General features: G+C 43.0%; 1 protein-coding gene across 1 annotated transcript in view; it reads right to left on the bottom strand.

Annotated features, from left to right (window-relative positions):
• Positions 1 to 21,300, bottom strand: part of LOC118364271 (glutamate receptor ionotropic, kainate 3-like) — a 120,486-nt gene that overhangs the window by 12,780 nt on the left and 86,406 nt on the right. Inside the window, exons 10-12 of the mRNA XM_052489374.1 lie at positions 19,821 to 20,024; positions 9,101 to 9,324; positions 3,266 to 3,384 (exon numbers count right to left, since the gene is read on the bottom strand). Of these exons, the coding sequence (XP_052345334.1) occupies positions 3,266 to 3,384; positions 9,101 to 9,324; positions 19,821 to 20,024 (547 nt within the window). The remainder of the gene's footprint in view (positions 1 to 3,265; positions 3,385 to 9,100; positions 9,325 to 19,820; positions 20,025 to 21,300) is intronic.

Raw genomic sequence — 21,300 nt, 5'->3', positions numbered from 1 at the left:
AGGCTCAGGAATGCTGAATGAATTAAGGACATTTTATTTTTTGTGTAAAAGCACCAGTTGGCAACCCATCCCTTATGGGATTAATTGACACAAACAAACATTACAATAATTCACTGTGATGATTCTTGATGCTTGTAATATTACATACAGTAGTAACATTTGTTGTGATCCACCTGTGTGAAATTTGTGTGTTTACAGTACCGTCTATCACCCATAATGCAATATACGACTAGCAAAAAGCATTCACAACTACTCGTGGCTCCTTATAACAGCCTTGACAAAAGCACACATGCTTAAGAGTTATATTCTCTGTGGATTTAGAAGCACTGAGTACTATTAAATGCAATGCCCTGGCTTTCTCCCCATGTTATTTTCCCCACAAGCAAAGATTCAATTTAACATCAGGGACCTCTTCCCGTGAGAATCATTACCTGAACTTAACTTTCTCTCCTTCGTGGCATCATCACATAAACACACGCTCTCTACACCAGAGGCTGTTACTGCTTATTAATCTCTTTTAAAAACTGAACGTCATAAAAAACTAAAAATGTTTTCCAAGTTGAGAAACTCTCTTCTCCATATCGGGATAAGATAACTAACACCGATAAGGTCAAAACAATGCCCCATGACTATAAATGCAATATTTTGTATAGCTTATGTTACTTACACATTTTGCATATCAATATAGCAACTTATTTTCATGTTTCACCCATTTTGCAACACCTCAGACACCGTTTGCCATGAGCAAAGCCTCACACGGCCCAGGGCGCGCCTCTTTTGAAGCATGCAAGGTCTGCTTTTACACCTCTCCATTTTGTGTATTCTTGTTTTGTATGACACCTCACTCCTACAGACAAGCTGGCAGGATTTTGATTTATTAGGCTGTTCTTCCTCTTCCAAACATAGCCATTTGCATTTTAAACATGTCAGTGAAATGGCTTCTTCCTCAGCGACTGTCGGTGAGTTTGGCTTCAGAGCATAAGGTGTCTGGTTTGTATAACAAAATGGAGCCCTTTGGATACATATTTGGTCCATTTGTATCAGGGCAGAACACATATAGCACTTTTTGCACTTTCCACTGGCACTTATTGTATTCTGTCCAGCATGGAATTAAATGAAGTATATTTCTCCCGCTCAATGGTTTTTCCTTTTAATGGTTTGAGTGTGAGTACCTGCTGAACTGCATGGTCGGTTTTTCTCTCACACGCCAGCCACCATGGCCAGTCCGCCTCTGGCTACGGAACACATAGGTGCCACAATTACTCAATACTAGTCCATCTAAACAGAGATAAACGTGCGCAGGCAGCACATGGTGCTCCAGGGTGAGCACTATGTTATTGCTGCATTGATAAATTACATGATCAATCGATTAGATAGTATAAAGGTTTGCTATGAGGAGATGGATAAAAAAAAACGCATTTCAGTGGGTATGTCTTCCAGAGAATCAATGTTTGACCTACTTATTTAGTTAACTGAAAATGATGCAGGTTATTTAATTTTTTTCACTTCATCATAGGGAACTAAGTTAAATTGGGAAAAGGCAACATGTTTAAAGAGTAGTTGTAACTTGCTAACGTAATTGTTCTAAGCGATACCAGACCACGTTAGTGCTATGATCTTAAAGGGATAGTTCACTCAAATTCCAAAAGTAGATCTCCTTTTGATTTTGTTATCCTTGCTACTGTCACCAAATGCATTTTTCTTTTGCGCTTGTGTCCAAAGAACAATGCAAGTCAATATCCCAGATAAAATAATTTTCCGTGTTTGATGTCCAAATCATTTTAAAATAACTGTATAGAGTTAAAAATATCTATATACATTTTAGACACTTTGGTTATGATTTGGCAATGAAACGTCTATCTATCAAGGAAGGTTATACTCATAATGCAAGTGGACTTCAGCGAACCACCTCCGGTACACTTTACTTTCTGTGACCTAGTTAACTCTTCGACCATTTTGCTGTGTCGAAGTAAAATATCCTGTTGTATAGTAAAGTAATCTGGAGGAACAACATTAACCTGCTTACAGGAGGACAGTATCAAAGGAACAATATTCTTTAATTATTTATTCAATATTATTTTTTAAGTTTTAAGTTCAAGATTCAAGACCTACCATCCCAATGACAAAGGACCATCAGTCTTGTTCAAAGATGAATCACCAACTTCCTTCTGTTTTGCTCGTTCCTCTCATCCCTTTCATATTGTACTGTTAGCCTCCACTCACAATGCAAATTGTCAGAGATACCATGCAGCTACGCGGGAGAGCTGCCGGAGGAGCACAGCTTTTGTGTTTAATGGATTGCCGCATTTGCTCTCCTTACCGGCAGAGATCCACCGTGGAGCCTCCATAATTTGTCTTGTTACATTGAGGTTAAACATTTTATTAGTAGCTCTTTTTTTTTAAATCCTCGGCTGACTTCATTACGTCAAAGCATTTATGGGGCTCCATTTGCTTACGAATGTCTTCAAGGGTGGACGAGACGACCGCATTAGCTTGGTGTTGCCGTGATACCCTTCCCCTAACCTTCCTCAGATTTGTGTAAGCTTACACAGAAGGTGGAATCATTCAAATAGATATTTTGGGGGTTGGGGAAAGACTAAAGCTAACTGTCTGCTCTAGCATAAGAAAGATGCTGAGAATTGACATACTTTCATATTGACATACTTTCATATTATGAATAAAGGACAATAATGGCACTACTCCATGCACCATAAAAGGCCCAAGTGGCATTTAACAAAATGTAATTTGGTCCCGAGAGCTGAGCTGTGTGGGGGGGTTTATATTTTGACAATGGGTCTTTGGTACAAGGACTCGGGAAACACAAGAATATAAACGTCAACCTTGTGGCCATAGCCAACGCCAGCGAGGAGTGACAGCTGGCATTTGTCAGACACGTTCACCAACTTACCCTTTCGTCCCAAAACACAAACAGCTGTGTTACGGGGAAACAAATGCAACCGTGTTTTCTGTCTTTTACCTGCCACATTCTGACAGGTGTCTGACACCTACTCCTGTTTCTATGAGCAGGCAGGGAGGTGACAACAGCTTTCTTTTGTAATGTACGTCTGAGCTGCAGTTGTTCCTGACAGGCAAGTGTATTCTAAAACAATGGAAATTAGGTAGCTTGTCAGTTAAAGAGGTGAAGAGAGGGAGGGTGGCTGTGCAGAGGAGGAAGGGAGGGTGGCTGTGCAGAGGAGGAAGGGAGTGGAGGGGGGACTGTCGCTCTTGACAAGTGAAAGAGGGAATAAGCTAGGCTATACCATACCTTGCTGCATGAGGGAGCCCACACCGAACCAGAAGCTGTTAAGGAGGGTGAAGTTGTTCTCTACCACATCGGATCCGGGATTGCAGGGATGGGCGTCATACCATTCGTATGGACTGAACCTACAGGGAGAAAGGTGGAGAATGATATCAGGAACAAAGGCTCCAGTGTACCACAATTTCAGCATAATAGTGTATTGTTACTGTGGGGCTCAGTTCACCCTGATGAGGCATGGGGAAGAGATAATGTGTATTAGAATTCAATCCCTTTCTCACCAACATCGAATATCAATATAGAAATAATGGATACTCATGTAGCCCACCAATGTTTGCACACAGATATTATATACAAAGAAAGAGACAAATTAGTTTGAAGTAAAACTATGACTCAAAGCAGTTTAATAATCAATGATATAATATAACTGTGTTCATATTGTAATATGGGGATGAAGGGGAGGGGGGTAATATAGGGACTTACACAGATCTGAAATATTGCTCCCAAGTTTACATGTTTTATGCATGGGTATACCTATCTTGGATTCATTTCATGCTCTTGCCCAGTAATCCTGTGGCTTTGGGGTTTGAACCATAGTAATGCATCTCAAATTGGTTCTAATAAGACCGGAACAGAAGCTGTGCTTAATAATACATTCTAGTTCTCTGCATCGAAGGCCTCTCTGCTGGATAGAGCACTCCTGATGTGTCCTTGAGCCTAGCACTTAACCTGAATTTCGCCTGACAAAAACCACCCATGAAGTGTTAGCCTACAGTGTCCCTAAAGAACTGTGCAACTTTGGGCACAAATTACGGGTTGCACAAGGAGCCATATGGCTTTTTACTCACTATACAAACAAAAGACGAGCTGTAAAGACGCCCACGTGTATTGTTTTCAGTAAATGGATTGTTTGTGGTACATTTGACATAGCATTTGTCAGCTGTGTTAACATGCTCTTATGTGTCCTTGACGATGGCTGTCTGTCAACCCTGTTCAAATCAAAAAGGTTTGCCGTACCTTTATACATCTCTGTGCTCAAAAGGTAGCTAGCTAACTGTCCACCAAAAATGCCACTTTCAGGACGACAGATATTGAAATGTCATGTGATAGAACGTGAGGCATGCAACGCTGGAAATGTAGTAGAATAATACCTGCGAAGCCCGTGGATCCACATACTCTGCCATTTAGTGTCTTTTCAAAGTGCTGCACACCGTACATCCTTTAATATCGATGAAACAGTCACTTTTTTTAAAGGCAGATGGCGAGATAACACATGGTAAATGTCAGTGCTTTCCCTTCCTGAACTTCATTTGGAAAATGTTTCAAATACGATCTGATTTATTCCGGGTGTTTTGCTGTCAGAGGAGAGGAAGAGGAGGCTTAGATCCTTCGAAGCCAGATGGCAACTCTTCTTAAAATATCCTGTTTCTATTTACTGACTTTCGTGAAAGTTGGCCAATGAGCGGAGATAATTAGGTAACTCTTTATTTTGATAGTCCATCAGTAACATTTCAAATCTAAATATCTACTAACCCTGGCACTAAACCTAATCTGAACCCTTACCCTTATTCTAAACCTAACCCTAACCGTAACCTTAGCAAGCAGCTGCTATCAACAAATAGTTTGTTGATAGGATGGTGCTCTACAGATGATCCAAATGAAATGATCCCGAAAATAGTCTCTTTTCAAAAAGAAGAAACTAAATCAAGACCTTCAAAAGTTAGATGTCAAATGCCAATGATCTATTTTTACCTCGTCAGTCACTGTGACATTTATGCTGAGCGATATTTGTGGGTGAGGACCATATACATTGTCAATAAAGTGTCTCCCGAAACATTTGTTGTATTTAATGCAGTGGTTCCCAAACTTGTTACAGTCCCGTACCCCTTCAAACATTCAACCTCCAGCTGTGTACACCCTCTAGCACCAGGGTCAGCGCACACTCAAAATGTTTTTTTTTGTTGCCATCATTGTAAGCCTGCCACACACACTATATGATACATTTATTAAACATAAGAATGAGTGTGAGTTTGTCACAACCCGGCTCGTGGGAAGTGACAAAGAGCTCTTATAGGACCAGGGCAAAAATAATAGGATAATAATATTCAATACATTTTGCTCTTTATTTAGCCATCTTACATATAAAACCTTATTTGTTCATACAAAATGGTGAATAACTCACCACAGGTTAATGAGAAGGATGTGCTTGAAAGGATGCACATAACTTTGCAATGTTGGGTTGTATTGGAGAGAGTCTCAGTCTTAAATCATTTCCCACACACAGTCTATGCCTGTATTTAGTTTTCATGCTAGTGAGGGCCGAGAATCCACTCTCACATAGGTACGTGGTTCCAAAGGGCATCAGTGCCAAGACAAGAAACTCTGAGCGCAGCCCTTTCCAGAAATCTGGCAGTGGCTTCTGATTAAATTACATTTTCACAGGACAGCTTGTTGCAATTTCGACGAGGCTCTCTTGTTCATATATCGGTAAGTGGACTGGAGGCAGGGCATAAAAGGGATAACGAATCCAATTGTTTGTGTCGTCCGTTTCGGGAAAGTACCTGCGTAATTGCGCACCCAGCTTACTCAGGTGCTTCACTATATCACATTTGACATTGTCCGTAAACTTGAGTTCATTTGCACACAAAAAAATCATACAATGATGGAAAGACCTGTGTGTTGTCCTTGTTAATGCAGACAGAAAATAACTCCAACTTCTTAAGCATGAACTCAATTTTGTCCTGCACATTGAATATAGTTGTGGGGAGTCCCTGTAATCCTAGACTCAGACCATTGAGGCGAGAAAAAAACATCACCCAGATAGGCCAGTCATGTGAGAAACTCATCATCATGCAAACGGTCAGACAAGTGAACATTATGGTCAGTAAAGAAAACGTTAAGCTTGTCTCTCAAGTAAAAAAATAAATATGTCTATACCTTGCCCCTTGATAATCAGCACACTTCTGTATGTTCTAAAAGCGTTACATGGTTGCTCCCCATATCATTGCATAATGCAGAAAATAAATAGGTCAGGGGCATTGTGTTAACAAAGTTAACCATTTTCACTGTAGTGTCCAAAATGTATTTCAAGCTGTCAGGCATTCCCTTGGCAGCAAGAGTCTCTCAGTGGATGCTGCAGTGTAACCAAGAGGCGTCGGGAACAAGTGTTTGCATTTTCATGTTTTATTTCTAAATGCCTGCGCAAGAGTGAAGGTTTGCCGCGAGAGAGTAACGGTTAATGTGATTGGATGTTAATTATTTGACTTGGCTACCTGTATTTGACATTGTGTTGTTATTTTGCTGAACGCTAGATGGTTTAATTTTATTTTTGACAGTGAAACGAGGCTACTCAGGCAACAACAAAAAAAACTCACCCAAATGTATAGCCCCGTTGGAAAATATAAATGTACTGTTTGAAAATGTGAAGACATTGGCATTGCGCATACCCATGGGGGAAATAGCTGATTTAATGGAACACATAGCTTAGCATCTCCATTTGCCTCCATTTAATGGGGAAGGTGTTTAAAGATGGCGGCATCCATGCACTTAATAGAAATTCATTGTTTACCAAATTCTCTGTATTGTATATTGATTGCTCTGTTACAATATTTTTGTATCGTCATTAGCACAGTATGTACAGTATACATGAACACAATTTTAGCAGACAATTTTAAAAACCAAAAAAGTAGATTGTGCTGATTAATGGCCTATTGAACCATGTCACGCACCGTAATTTAAAAACTAAATGGATAGTTGTAAAACCATGACGTCACATTTGAATTCCAAAATCTTTATGCACCTTCGCCACTCATTGTGTGTTTTTCATTAAATCAGGTCACACTCTAATGATGCAACAATCTCTCAAAAAAAAAATCAGTCCTCTAAATAGCCTGAATGAGATTCAGAAGCGAACCCTCGCCTCTCCATCATTCTCAGCAGCTAGACAGACATAGCAGAAGCACCTGAAGCGGTAACTCAAAGAAATTGAAACTTGGCCAGTGTGTTGCTATTTGAAAAGATAAGGATGACTGGGGGAAAAACTCCATTATTACACACTTGCTAGAGCGTACGTTCTTATCGACATTGGCATGGTATAGAAGAAGTCTTATTTTGTCATCTGTATTCCACTGCCCATTTTTATCTTATGGAATTTCAAAGATATATTTTCCAGGTCCTGGATAGTGTAATGCAGCATTGAAGCTTGTGATGATTTCTACCTCCCTAGTTACATCCTTAAAGAGATGCCAGGTTTTAAGAGCACTGATAAGGCAAGTGCACACAGTATAGTCTACCGGGCATTGCTCAACGTTTTCTCTTTCGTACTTAGAGCATGGTTGTGAGTCATTTTTTGTTTTCACGCTTCTGTTAGCACTCGAGTAGGTTTCCCATATTGTTGACCTATAGTCATGGACTCCAAGATGGCTTGTGGCAAAGCATAATTCTCATGAGTGCCTGCTCAGTGACATGGATCGTGATTGTCCAGAAAAGATTTTTGCTTTCAAAGTTGTCTGAATTGTTTTAAACTATAGACTATCAATCAGTACAAGTACGTGCCTACCTGATATTGAACACATACATTTGCCTCTTTCGTCAAAGCGTTCTGGTTTTTCTAACATCTCAAGCACCCATACATCAAACTGCTATTTGAGCCTTCTTTTGGCTCAAATCACTTCTGCTCGCTTTCTAGGCAGATCTCCAAAGAATGATGCAACAGTCAGAGATTATTTTTGAGTTATACTTATAGAACAGGGTGCAAAAACGAGCTTGTGAGCTTGTCTCAAGACATAACGGGAGAGGTTTGAGGAATGCAGCTGGCTCCTCTCAGAACCCCAAGCCCCTTCAAAAGCTCCACATTCTCAGAGCTTCCTCAAGCACCACTCTGCATTTGGAGGCGCCAGGAAGCGGTGACAATGACCACCCAAGGCGAGGAGGATGCCTGCAAGTGGCACATGGGTTATTTTCTTTATCTCTTATGTAAAGAATGCCACATAAAGTCTCAGGAACACATTTGGAACACATAGGGAAATATTTAAAAAATCAGAGATACTCTTCAATGATCTCAATCTATTCTAATTTCACGCATTTACTAATAGGTTCAACTTTCAATGATTTTCAATGATTTGTGGGGAATGTGGAAATGATAACAAGCACAAGTAAATGTCATGCGACATTTTTTTTATTATTATCAAATTTCTTTCTCCAGGTATCGGCAGGTATTTATTTTTGTACATTTCGAAGACGAAAGTTGTTCAAAGAAGCATTACAACTGCAGAGAAATTATACAGGAAATGCTTTGAATTGGAGAGCATAACTTCACTGGTGGTTTGCTACTCTCATTCTTTTCCTCCAATGCTGGGCTCCAGAGAGAGCCCACGCTGACATAACTGCCTTGATCACTACCCACCAGCTCACACAAAATGTTGGACTTGTACCAATTGAACATGGACCCACTGCCGAGCAGAGACCTCTCCTTATCCCCAAATGATGGAATCACTTGAGACGATCATTGACTGACTCAGTTCTGCAGAGATTCGGATTGGCCAGCCTTCTTTTGTGCACTATATCTTCCCAGATAAAACATTTCCACATAGCTGCAACCATACACAGTTGAGGGCATTGAAGCGTTAGGTTGCGCCTTGGTTTTGGCATGTTCAACATGGTGCTCTCCTAGTGAAAGACAGTGTTGTCACAAACTACTTTTTTTAACTAACTTTTTAGTGCCTGCAACTAACTTAGCCCTACAAGTAGAATAAACAAAATATATCACTCTAACTAAAGTTCAATAAACACAAACACACACAGACAGGCAGATCAGGAAGTAGCCAAGAAATGTCTGGGACTCACCTAGCGATGACGAAGAGGACACAGCTGACGCCTAGGTAGGCCAGCAGGATATAGACCCAGATGTCAGGGGTCATGGGGTTGAGGAAGGAGAAGAAGCCGTTGTTGGTGGTGTTGGGCTTGCGATACAGGATACTGATGCCCATGCTCATGAAGGGCTTGGAGAAGTCCACGACCTTCTCACGCAGGTAGGTAATGGTAAGAGGGGCCACAGCCAAGTCGGCTCTCTGTAGGTGAGACAAGAGAAGGGACAATCAGTCAAACGATCAGACCCTTTCGCGAGCTTTGTTACCCCAAAGTCATAAGACTGCTGAACAGTTAATTAAACGGCTACCCGGACTTTGTACTTTTCACCCCCTACCTACAGTACATGCACATAGTGCTTAAATCAATCAATCACCTAACCAAACCTCCATGTACATATTACCTCAATCAATCACCCAACTACCTCGTACCCCAGTACACTGACTCGGTACTGGTAATCCTTGTACAGTGGGGCAAAAAAGTATTTAGTCAGCCACCAATTGTGCAAGTTTTCCCAATTAAAAAGATGAGAGAGGCCTGTAATTTTCATCATAGGTACACTTCAACTATGACAGACAAAATGAGAAAAAAAATCTAGAATATCACATTGTAGGATTTTTAATGAATTTATTTGCAAATTATGGTGGAAAATAAGTATTTGGTCAATAACAAAAGTTTATGTCAATACTTTGTTATATTCCCTTTGTTGGCAATGACAGAGGTCAACACAAGGTTTTCACACACTGTTGTTGGTATTTTGGCCCATTCCTCCATGCAGATCTCCTCTAGAGCAGTGATGTTTTGGGGCTGTTGCTGGGCAACACGGACTTTCAACTCCCTCCAAAGATTTTCTATGGGGTTGAGATCTGGAGACTGGCTAGGCCACTCCAGGACCTTGAAATGCTTCTTACGAAGCAACTCCTTCGTTGCCCGGGCGGTGTGTTTGTGATCATTGTCATGCTGAAAGACCCAGCCACGTTTCATCTTCAATGCCCTTGCTGATGGAAGGAGGTTTTCACTCAAAATCTCACGATACATGGGCCCATTCATTCATTCCTTTACACAGATCAGTCGCCTGGTCCTTTTGCAGAAAAACAGCCCCAAAGCATGATGTTTCCACCCCCATGCTTCACAGTAGGTATGGTGTTCTTTGGATGCAACTTCGCATTCTTTGTCCTCCAAACACGACGAGTTGAGTTTTTACCAAAAAGTTATATTTTGGTTTCATCTGACCATATGACATTCTCCCAATCTTCTTCTGGATCATCCAAATGCTCTCTAGCAAGCCTTCAGATGAGCCTGGACATGTACTGGCTTAAGCAGGGGGACACGTCTGGCACTGCAGGATTTGAGTCCCTGGCGGCGTAGTGTGTTACTGATGGTAGGCTTTGTAACTTTGGTCCCAGCTCTCTGCAGGTCATTCACTAGGTCCCCCCGTGTGGTTCTGGGATTTTTGCTAACCGTTCTTGTGATCATTTTGACCCCAAGGGGTGAGATCTTGCGTGGAGCCCCAGATCGAGGGAGATTATCAGTGGTGTTGTATGTCTTCCATTTCCTAATAATTGCTCCCAAAGTTGATTTCTTCAAACCACGCTGCTTCCCTATTGCAGATTCAGTCTTCCAAACCTGGTGCAGGTCTACAATATTGTTTCTGGTGTCCTTTGACAGCTCTTTGGTCTTGGCCATAGTGGAGTTTGGAGTGTGACTGTTTGAGGTTGTGGACATGTTTCTTTTATACTGATAACAAGTTCAAACAGGTGCCATTAATACAGGTAACGAGTGGAGGACAGAGAAGCCTCTTAAAGAAGAAGTTACAGGTCTGCGAGAGCCAGAAATCTTGCTTGTTTGTAAATGACCAAATACTTATTTTTTTTCTCATTTACCTATGATGAAAATTACAGGCCTCTCTCATCTTTTTAAGTGGGAGAACTTAAACTGACTAAATATTTTTTTGCCCCACTGTATATAGCCTGTATATAGACTCATTATTGTTCTTTTTAGTGTTATTTTATTTTGTTACAATTTGATTTATCTTGTTGTTCATTTTCTTAGTTTTTAAATGCATTATTGCGAAATGACTCGTAAGTAAGCATTTCACAGTGAAGTCTACGCTTTTTGTAGATCGGCGCATGTGACTAACATTTGATTTGAGCTTCTATTGCTGGTACTTTCATTGTTCTTCAGGTATTTTTGAAAATCATAGTTCTGCATGAACCATTGTTGTTACACAAAAAGGTACATGAAACTTGAAAACCAGTTTGAAGAAAATAAAATACATTGTTAGTTTCATAACAAGTACAGTGGCTTGATAAACTATTTACCCCCCTTGGCATTTTTTATATTTTGTTGCCTTACAACCTGGAATTAAAATAGACTTTTGGGGGTGGTTGTATCATTTGATTCACACAACATACCACTTTGAAGATGCAAAATATGTTTTATTATAAAGCAAACAATAAATAAGACCAAAAAAAACGAGTGTGCATAACTATTCAACCCTCCAAAGTCAATACTTTGTAGAGCCACCTTTTGCAGCAATTACAGCTGCAAGTCTAGTGAGGTATGTCTCTACAAGCTTGACACATCTAGCCACTGGGATTTTTTTTCCATTCTTCAAGGCAAAACTGCTCCAGCTCCTTCAAGTTGGATGGGTTCCGCTTTTGTACAGCAATCTTTAAGTCATACCACAGATTCTCAATTGAATTGAGGTCTGGCCTTTGACTAGGCCATTCCAAGACATTTAAATGTTTCCCCTTAATCCACTAGAGTGATGTTTTAGCAGTATGCTTAGGGTCATTGTCCTGCTGGAAGGTGAACCTACATCTCAGTCTGTCACGTTCTGACCTTTATTTCCTGTGTTTTGTATTTAGTTAGTATGGTCAGGGCGTGAGTTGGGTGGGCAGTCTATGTTTGTTTTTCTATGTTTTGGTTATTTCTATGTTTCGGCCTAGTATGGTTCTCAATCAGAGGCAGGTGTCATTAGTTGTCTTTGATTGAGAATCATACTTAGGTAGCCTGGTTTTCACTGTGTGTTTGTGGGTGATTGTTCCTGTCTCTGTGTGTGCACCAGATAGGACTGTTTTGAGTTTTCACATTTCTTGTTTTTGTTAGTTTGTTCATGTGTAGTGATTTATTAAAGCATGAATCAAAACAACCACGCTGCGCTTTGGTCCGCCTCTCGTTCAGATGAAGAAAACCATTACAGAATCACCCACCAAAATCGGACCAAGCAGCGTGGTAAAGGACAGCGACGACAGCAGCAGCAGCAGCAACAACAGCGGCCAGCATCAGAGCAGAATCTGGACTACACAACTTGGGAGGAGATAGATAGGTGGGCGGTCGACCCAGGGAGAGTGCCGGAGCCCGCCTGGGATTCGATGGAGCAATGCAAGGAAGGTTACAGGAGAATGAGGTTGGCGAAGCCAGCACGGCAGTGCGACAGGTACGAGAGGTAGCCCCAAAAAATTTTTGGGGGGGGGCACACGAGGTGTGGTACTAAGCCAGGTAGCAGACCTGAGCTCACTCCTCGTGCTTATGATAAGCAGCGCATTACTGGTCAGGCACCGTGTTATGCGGTTAAGCGCACGGTGTCGCCAGTGCGTGTCCATAGCCCGGTGCGCTATAGGGCAGCCCCCCGAAAGTGCCATGCGAGTGTGGGCATTGAGCCAGGGCGTATGGTGCCTGCTCAGCGGGTATGGTCGCCGGTACGCAGTCTTGGTCCAGGTTATCCTGCGCCAGCTCTGCGTGCTGTGTCTCCGGGGCGCTGGGAGGGTGCAGTGCGTCCTCTGCCTGCGCTCCGCTCGTACCGGGCAACTGTGGGAGTGGAGCCTAGGGGAGAGGTGCGTGTAGTAAGCACTAGATCTCCCGTGCTTACCCACAGCCCGGTTCAACCTGTGCCTGCACTCTGGAGGGTCCGGGCTCGAGTAGTTGTCCAGCCTGGGGAAGTGGTGCCAAGGTTGCGCACCAGAGCTCCAGTGCTCCCCACAGCCCGGTCTTTCAGGCTCCTCCTAACACCAAGCCTCCTGAAGGTCTCCCCAGCCTGGTGGTTCCTGTGGCAGCCCCACGCACCAGGCTGTCTCTCAGTCTCCTCCTGCAGGTGCTCCCCTGCCTGTCCGGGCGCCGCTGCCGGAGCCGCTGCCCCCGCCTGTCCGGCGCCGCTGCCGGAGCTGCCGGGCCCCGCCTGTCCGGCGCCGCTGCCGGAGCGTCCCGCCTGTCCGGCGCCGCTGCCGGAGCCTCCCGCCTGTCCGGCGCCGCTGCCGGAGCGTCCCGCCTGTCCGGCGCCGCTGCCAGAGCCCCTCAGCCCAGAGGCGCCAGAGCCCCTCAGCCCAGAGGCGCCAGAGCCCCTCAGCCCAGAGCCCCTCAGCCCAGAGGCTCCAGAGCCCCTCAGCCCAGAGGCGCCAGAGCCCCTCAGCCCAGAGGCGCCAGAGCCCCTGTCCCTCTGTCCCGAGCCCCTCTGTCCAGTGGGGTCATTGAGAGGGGTTGCCATGGTGAGAAAGCCACGGAGGCGGACAATAAGGCGGACTAAGACAATGGTAAAGTGGGGTCCGCGTCCCGCGCCAGAACCGCCACCGCGGACAGACGCCCACCCAGACCCTCCCCTATAGGTCAAGGTTTTGCGGCCGGAGTCCGCACCTTTGGGGGTACTGTCACGTTCTGACCTTTATTTCCTGTGTTTTGTATTTAGTTAGTATGGTCAGGGCGTGAGTTGGGTGGGCAGTCTATGTTTGTTTTTCTATGTTTTGGTTATTTCTATGTTTCGGCCTAGTATGATTCTCAATCAGAGGCAGGTGTCATTAGTTGTCTTTGATTGAGAATCATACTTAGGTAGCCTGGGTTTCACTGTGTGTTTGTGGGTGATTGTTCCTGTCTCTGTGTGCACCAGATAGGACTGTTTTGAGTTTTCACATTTCTTGTTTTTGTTAGTTTGTTCATGTGTAGTGATTTATTAAAGCATGAATCAAAACAACCACGCTGCGCTTTGGTCCGCCTCTCGTTCAGATGAAGAAAACCATTACACAGTCTCAAATCTCTGGAAGACTGAAATAGGGTTCCCTCAAGAATTTCCCTGTATTTAGCGTCATCCATCATTCCTTCAATTCTGACCAGTTTCCCAGTCCCTGCCAATGAAAAAGATCCCCACAGCATGATGCTGCCCCCACCATGCTTCACTGTGGGGATGTTGTTCTCGGGGTGATGAGAGGTGTTGGATTTGCGCCAGACATAGCGTTTTCCTTGCTGGCCAAAAAGCTCCATTTTAGTTTCATCTGACCAGAGTACTCTTTTCCATTTGTTTGGGGAGTCTCCCACATGCCTTTTTTTTTTTGCTTATTTTTTTCTTAAAGCAATGGCTTTTTTCTGGCCACTCTTCCATAAAGCCCAGCTCTGTGGAGTGTAAGGCTTAAAGTGGTCCTATGGACAGATACTCCTATCTCTGCTGTGGAGCTTTGCAGCTCCTTCAGGGGTCTCTTTGTTGCCTCTCTGATTAATGCCCTGTGTGTCTTGTCCATGAGTGTTGGTGGTCTATTTAAATTACAGGTTATAATACAACAAAATAGGAAAAAACGCCAAGGGGGATGAATACTTTTGCAAGGCATTGCATTAAGTCCTGTAACATATGACATACTTTGATCAAATAAAAGTTACGTTGAACTTTACACCAATGTAATTTTCCGGAGATCACAGGTTGCCCCCTCCCTCCAATTTTTCGTTGTTGTTGTTCTCTACATAAATGATGAACACCTGCCCCAATGAATCACAAGAAACAAGGCCCATTCCCAAATGCTTTCCCACCAGCTTCTCCCCATGCCTCCACTATCTGGAGCCTGGTACCTTCTGACTAGCCTAATATAGCTCTCTGAGATACTGCCCTGGCAGGATCTGACGGTGAATGTTGCGGCCCATGATTTTGCGTCTGGCTGCATATTCAGAAGGTCACCATTCACATTACCTCCCCCCACACCTCCATCACATCAGGGTTGGACAGGAGATTAATGAAACCAGCTGCTTGGTTCACGCTTGGATAACTCCCTTCCTTGGAACCGAAGGAAACTCACAATGGGGTTTGGGCCAATCTCCTTTTCTTCCTTTTTGAGTGGTGGCAGAGGAACAGCGCTCAGTGTGCCAGCACCAGAATGTCCCTGATGGAGGTCAGTTAAATTAGGTATTAGTGTGTACATTTGCAAGTGTGGAGGATGTCTATAAGTATTCCAAGGAACAAATGCTCATAAGTATTCCAAGGAACAAATGTAGCTGATTCGTACTACCCAACCCAACATTATTTGGACAATCAAAGACATACTGTAATTTATAATGTATGGGCAAGGCTGGCAATGCATCTAAACAATCCCCTTCATTTATTTGCTTAGCTGACATGCTGTCATTACAATGTAGAACAATAACCACCAACATTTTAAAAATAAATATGCTTCTGTGGTATCATTGACATATTTTTTTTGGTGTCACTACCACAGCTCAGTCACTCTCCCCCTTCCAACAAAATGACAAATTACTATTCTAACATTCAGAACAGTCAATGGGGGTCAGTATAAGAAAATGGTCGAACTCCGCATGTGACCGTTTGGATTATACCTGTGCCTGTGGCCAACACTGTGGTGGCTAAACACAAGAAAGCTTAACAAGGAGACAGTGTGGGCACAGCCAATCTGTCATGTGGTGCAATCCACTGTGCCCTCATTAAACATTTACGTTTACAACACACACCCGCTTCCTCTGTTCTCTGCCGCCGACTGACGCTTTTCAAGCGAGCTGCCACTCAACCGGAAGACCTAGCAGCAGGTGATCCAAGCCAATCTCAGCCATCCCTATGGTGCTCTAATACACACGCTGCACGGCTATTTTCTGCTTAGACACGTATTGCCGAGGACACGCGTGATAACCTGATAGTACCCTGCTGAGTGCCACATGGCTCTGTGTTATCTGTGGGAGCGCAGATGGTATTGTAAGCTTTGAGCTGTGCTACCTTCATACTACCACACCTGATGACATTCTGTAGGATACATACAATTACACCTAGATCAACACTCCCATCAGAGGTTAACTGTAACCATCTATAACAATCTGTGTTACTTGCAGTCCCTTGACATTTACTGGTTTTAACGTTTGTGGGGTTTGATTATTTAGTCTTATTAGGTGTATTGAATTATAATCTTGGACGGTGCCGGAGAACATTTGCCTCACAAATGACACAGTTCGCCACATTTCCTGTACCTCTTAACTCGATGATTGTTTTACGGTGATTTGCATACGGTGCTCCAACTGCCTCATTGTCCATCACTGTTTCCATTTGCGTATATGACTAGAGAAATGTAGTCCCTGGTAATGCCATCGTCTGACGCTACAGTACGTCCCCCGTGAATGGCAAAGGATTGCAGAGTGATAATGGAATTTGCATTACTATAACGCCATCCTATCCTTCAAGTAGAATTCTAAAGCACAAAAATACTATCATGTAGCAGACTAATGTAGCTGTGGATGTTGATGCGATTGAAAGTCATGCTGCCCGTCCGTCAAAATGACAGCTCTGACCACTATCCCGCCCTCAGTAGCCGAAACCCCCTCCGTGTTCCACTGTAAAACCAAATCAGGTCAGCGACCCTCAGATGGAGATCCACGTGCATGTACGTGCCTAGAACTGCAAATAAAGCCCTTTTTCAAGCCAATATCTTGCCAAGGTTCCCAAATCCAGTCTGCTATCTCTACATGTAGACAACGAGATGCGTGGCTTGCCGTGGCGTGCATTTGTTTCGCCGTAGACTTCCGGTGTATCTGTCGGCGCAAGAGACTAATTGAACAGAAACAAATGATGGGTGGAGCTCGCTATTAATACTGGCATCAACATCATGATTAATTGGATCATCTATTGTGACTAAATCAAGTTTAACATGACCTGTTGCATAATTTAACGCCTTTCCCACAATGCCCTTTGGCTTTGTAGTGGGCTTTTAACGACTCAGAGGAAAATAAAGGCCGCTATGCTACATGGGCACGGAAAGGCTTCTTCTATTTAATTAGCCACAACACACACACTCGTTCTCATTCAAGATTTATCCCATTTGTATTTACACGCAACGGCCAATTAATCATGTATATTGTGCACATTTGCGTGTGTATGCATAGGCAGAAAGATATTCACGTGATGCACACAAAGTTGGACTTGTAGGTGAGACACACTGCAACACTTCTTTCGCTGTTTATTCAATAGTACAATCTCAGGAAATGTATATAAAAACACTAACCCAGCTACATGCACGTTTTTAGAAATCCGAGACCATTCGCTCCTTCCTTCACGTTGACATCAGACATAACAACAAAGACTTTATTTTTGTCATTCCACATTTGCTTCTTTGTTTGACAGGGCTCGGTCACCGACAAAGATGAATGAAGGCTTACAACTGCTTTTAAATAAACCCACACGGGTACTGCACCGTTGAGGAATGAAACAATGATTTATGTGAGATTGTGGGCTGACAGAAGGAATCAGCTAAAAACAACCGCAGACGGCTTTGTTTTGCTTGTTGTCTTCCTTAAACCAATTCATGAATCTAACTAGGTGACACGTTGGGTGAGTTGTCAATAGTAAACGGCAGCATTGTAATGTCGCATGGTGGGGGTTAATAAATATCTGAAGGAAATATATTTAACAGATAAATAACATTGACACTGTCCATTAATAAAGCGCCCCCTCCCCGTGTACTATAATTGTTTGTTTTTCAGAAAGATTTGTTTTGCTGTCACTGTCATCTGAGCTCATACCTCTGTTAATTTACATAAAAGCATCCCACAAACACATCCATGACTTCCATTGGATGTCAAACCGGCCAGCACATTAGCCAATGACACATGGTGATTCTGGTTTGGGATGAACAGAATGCAGCACCACTGCCATGATTCCAATCACATACATGCGTTTAGCAGATGTTCTTGTGTGCGTAGGGAAATGCTTGTGTTTCTAGCTCCAACAGTGCAGTAATATCAAACAGGTAATATCTAACAATTTCACAACAATATGCACATTTTACTTGTATGGAAACCAATATCCATCCAAGCTTCTCATGGCAATCTCAGGTTAGTTCTCTTGAGCAGACTACAAAGTGTCCTTTTTCCTGTCTGCTGATTCAAGATCAGCTTATCAGTATAGACAGGAGGAAGACAAGTTCTGACCCAAAAAATAGAACCAGCTAAATAAATCCATACACTGTAGCAGTGGTGATGCTGTGTAGGCCATTCAAATAAAGAGCAGTAGCACAAGGAGACAGTCTATAGCACACTTACCCTTTACATACTGTGCAAGGAACATACTAGGTCAAAACCTAGTCCTATATTACTGTATTCTACAACCATGATGAGGATAATCGGTAGACCTACAGTACGTAATATCTGAATGGAACACTGGTGTTCTTGATTACTCTACTGTCAGCCGACATTACTCTCATGGAAGCAATAGACCCAAATACAGTAGAAGTATAGAACACATCTGGAAGCATTCTCCTTTCTACCAAAGCCAAGATAAGTGTTTAGGAATTACCGGGCACAGAGACCTCTTCAGCCAACTATTTAACTGTGAGGAACTGCTGAGAGTGAACTCAAACCGTAAAACAAAACATGGAGGACCGCTTGAATTAATCTGCATTGTACTAAGTATATGTTGCCCATAACACACTATAGGGGGCAAATGTGCTAGAGTGCACTGAGTACAGTACAAAGTATATTCCACAGCATGGGATATTGTTGTTTTCAAATGTGCTCTACTGTATTGCCTAGATAGCTTTGAAGCCCAGACTGAATCACATTGTTTCCCGTAAAACAAAAGTGGAAGACTGATCTCAGTGTGTATATCCTGTCTATTGGTAACAGTCAACTCGGTCAAATCAAATGAAATCGACTTTTTATTGTCGCATGCTTCGTAAACAACATGTGTATACTAACAGTGAAACGCTTACTTACGGGCCCTTCCAACAATGCAGAATACAATAATGATAATGATGACAATAATCAGTAAGCTGAAATAACATACATGCATAGCCTATGTTTACTGTTCATTAAGAAGAAAGCATGTATTTCTATAAGCAACATTTCCTGCCTTAATCTCTTAGTTCCCCCTCAAGGTTACAGATATCAACCTGGATCTGGCTAAAGTAGAGATTAAGTGCTGCGGCACTAGCCCACCTTTCCTAACCCTTTCTGCACCTAGCCATTGACTCGAACCGTCCGACTCCCACCCTCTCCCATCTCTAAATGCCACTTAAGCTATTACAACTTTTCCAGCCGAGCACATCGTTGACCAGGGGGGCTGAGGACAAGGAGACGGCGATTGGGGAGGGACACTCTCAAAAGGATAGCAGGGCACTGTCCCTGTTGTCAATGTCAGCTATATTTTAACAGCCTTTGATGCTTTCATCTGATGCGTTCAAAACCAACTTTAATATATTGCTATAATTCTATTCTTCATAGTATGTCTTAAATCCTTATATTTGTTGTAAAAAAAACAAACGCATTAAGCTTGATTGTGTTACGTTTCAAATCAGATTCTAACAGACAAAAACAGGGTCCCAACAAACAAGACTAGATTATTGAATCTGTAGTCAAAACATCTAATAATTTACAATGTTGAACACTAGCTATAAGCAAAAGTAAGACAGTAATAGTAACAGGTCAGAAGGTAACTGGTAGTCCAACTCACGTGTTCCATCAGCTCCTTGATCATGCCATTCCACTGGCCCTTGTCGTCCTGCGATCCGTACTTCCCATCAGGCACCAGGCGGATCTCGTAGGTGAAGCCCAGGAGACTGGCCAGCTCCTTGAGCAGGTCGATACAGAATCCCTCGAAACGGTCGTTGCCCACCAGCGCCTTGTCAGACTTCTTAAGCATGACATATGGCTCCTCCTGCGCAGACACAAAAAAATCTAATGGAAACCAGCATTGAGGTCAGCTTTTTCCATTTGTTCTTCGGCACACGCACCTAATTGAGGCAAAGTGATCTGAGCTTATAAGTCGTTTTTGGACTGATAAGTGCTGATAAGACAGGGAGACTCCAGTCCAATGTGTGGTTAGCTGCACTGTATGTTTAAATATGGATGAACGGAATAGTTTTCCTTGCATTAACAGAATGTATAGTGCATTCGGAAAGTATTCAGACCCTTACTTTTTCCACATTGTGTTATGTTACAGGTTTATTCTAAAATGTATTAAATAAATAGTTTCCCTCCTCAATACCCCACAATGAATCCTGGTCAAACTGAGAAATCGGGGGAGAAGGGCCTTGGTCAGGGAGGTGACCAACAACCCGATGATCACTCTGAATGAGCTCCAGAGTTCTGTGGAGATGGGAGAATCTTCCAGAAGGACAACCATCTCTGCAGCACTCCACCAATCAGGCCTTTATGCTAGAGGTGCCAGATGGAGGCCACTCCTAGGTAAAAGGCTCATGACAGCCCGCTTGCATGAATGCCAAGTCTTACGTCTGGAGGAAACCTGGTACCATCCCTAAAGGGAAGCATGGTGGTGGGAGCATTTTTCAGCGGCATGGACTGGGAGACTAGTCAAGATCGAGGGAATGATGAACGGAGCAAACTACAGAGAGATCCTTGATGAAAACCTGCTCCAGAGCGCTCAAGACCTCAGAATAGACAAAGGTTCACCTTCCAACAGGACAACGACCCTAAGTACATAGCCAAGACAATGCAGGAGTGGCTTTCGTGACAAGTCTCTGAATGTCCGGACTTGAACCCGATCAAACATCTTTGGAGAGACTTGAAAATAGCTGTGTAGCGATGCTGCCATCAAACCTGACGGAGCTTGAGAGGATCTGCAGACAAGAATCGGAGAAACTCCCTAAATACAGATGTGCCAAGCTTGTAGCATCATACCCGAGAAGACTCGAGGCTGTAGTCGCTGCCAAAGGTGCTTCAACAAAGTACTGAGGAAATGGTCTGAATACTTACGTAAATGTCCTATTTGGGCTTTTTATTGTTAATAACTTTGCTACATTTTTAAAACCTGTTTTTGCTTTGTCATTATGGGGTATTGTGTATAGCATGATTAGGGAAAAAAACTATTTAATCAATTTTAGAATAAGGATGTAACGCAACAAAATGTGGAAAAAGTCAAGGGGTCTGAATATTTTCCAAATGCACTGTATGTCGACCGGAAAATCGAACTG

The sequence above is a fragment of the Oncorhynchus keta genome, chromosome 31, assembly GCF_023373465.1.
Source record: "Oncorhynchus keta strain PuntledgeMale-10-30-2019 chromosome 31, Oket_V2, whole genome shotgun sequence".
Lineage (NCBI taxonomy): Eukaryota > Metazoa > Chordata > Actinopteri > Salmoniformes > Salmonidae > Oncorhynchus > Oncorhynchus keta.
The sequence above is the reverse complement of the archived record's forward strand: the minus strand, read 5'-3'. Positions and strand labels throughout refer to the sequence as shown.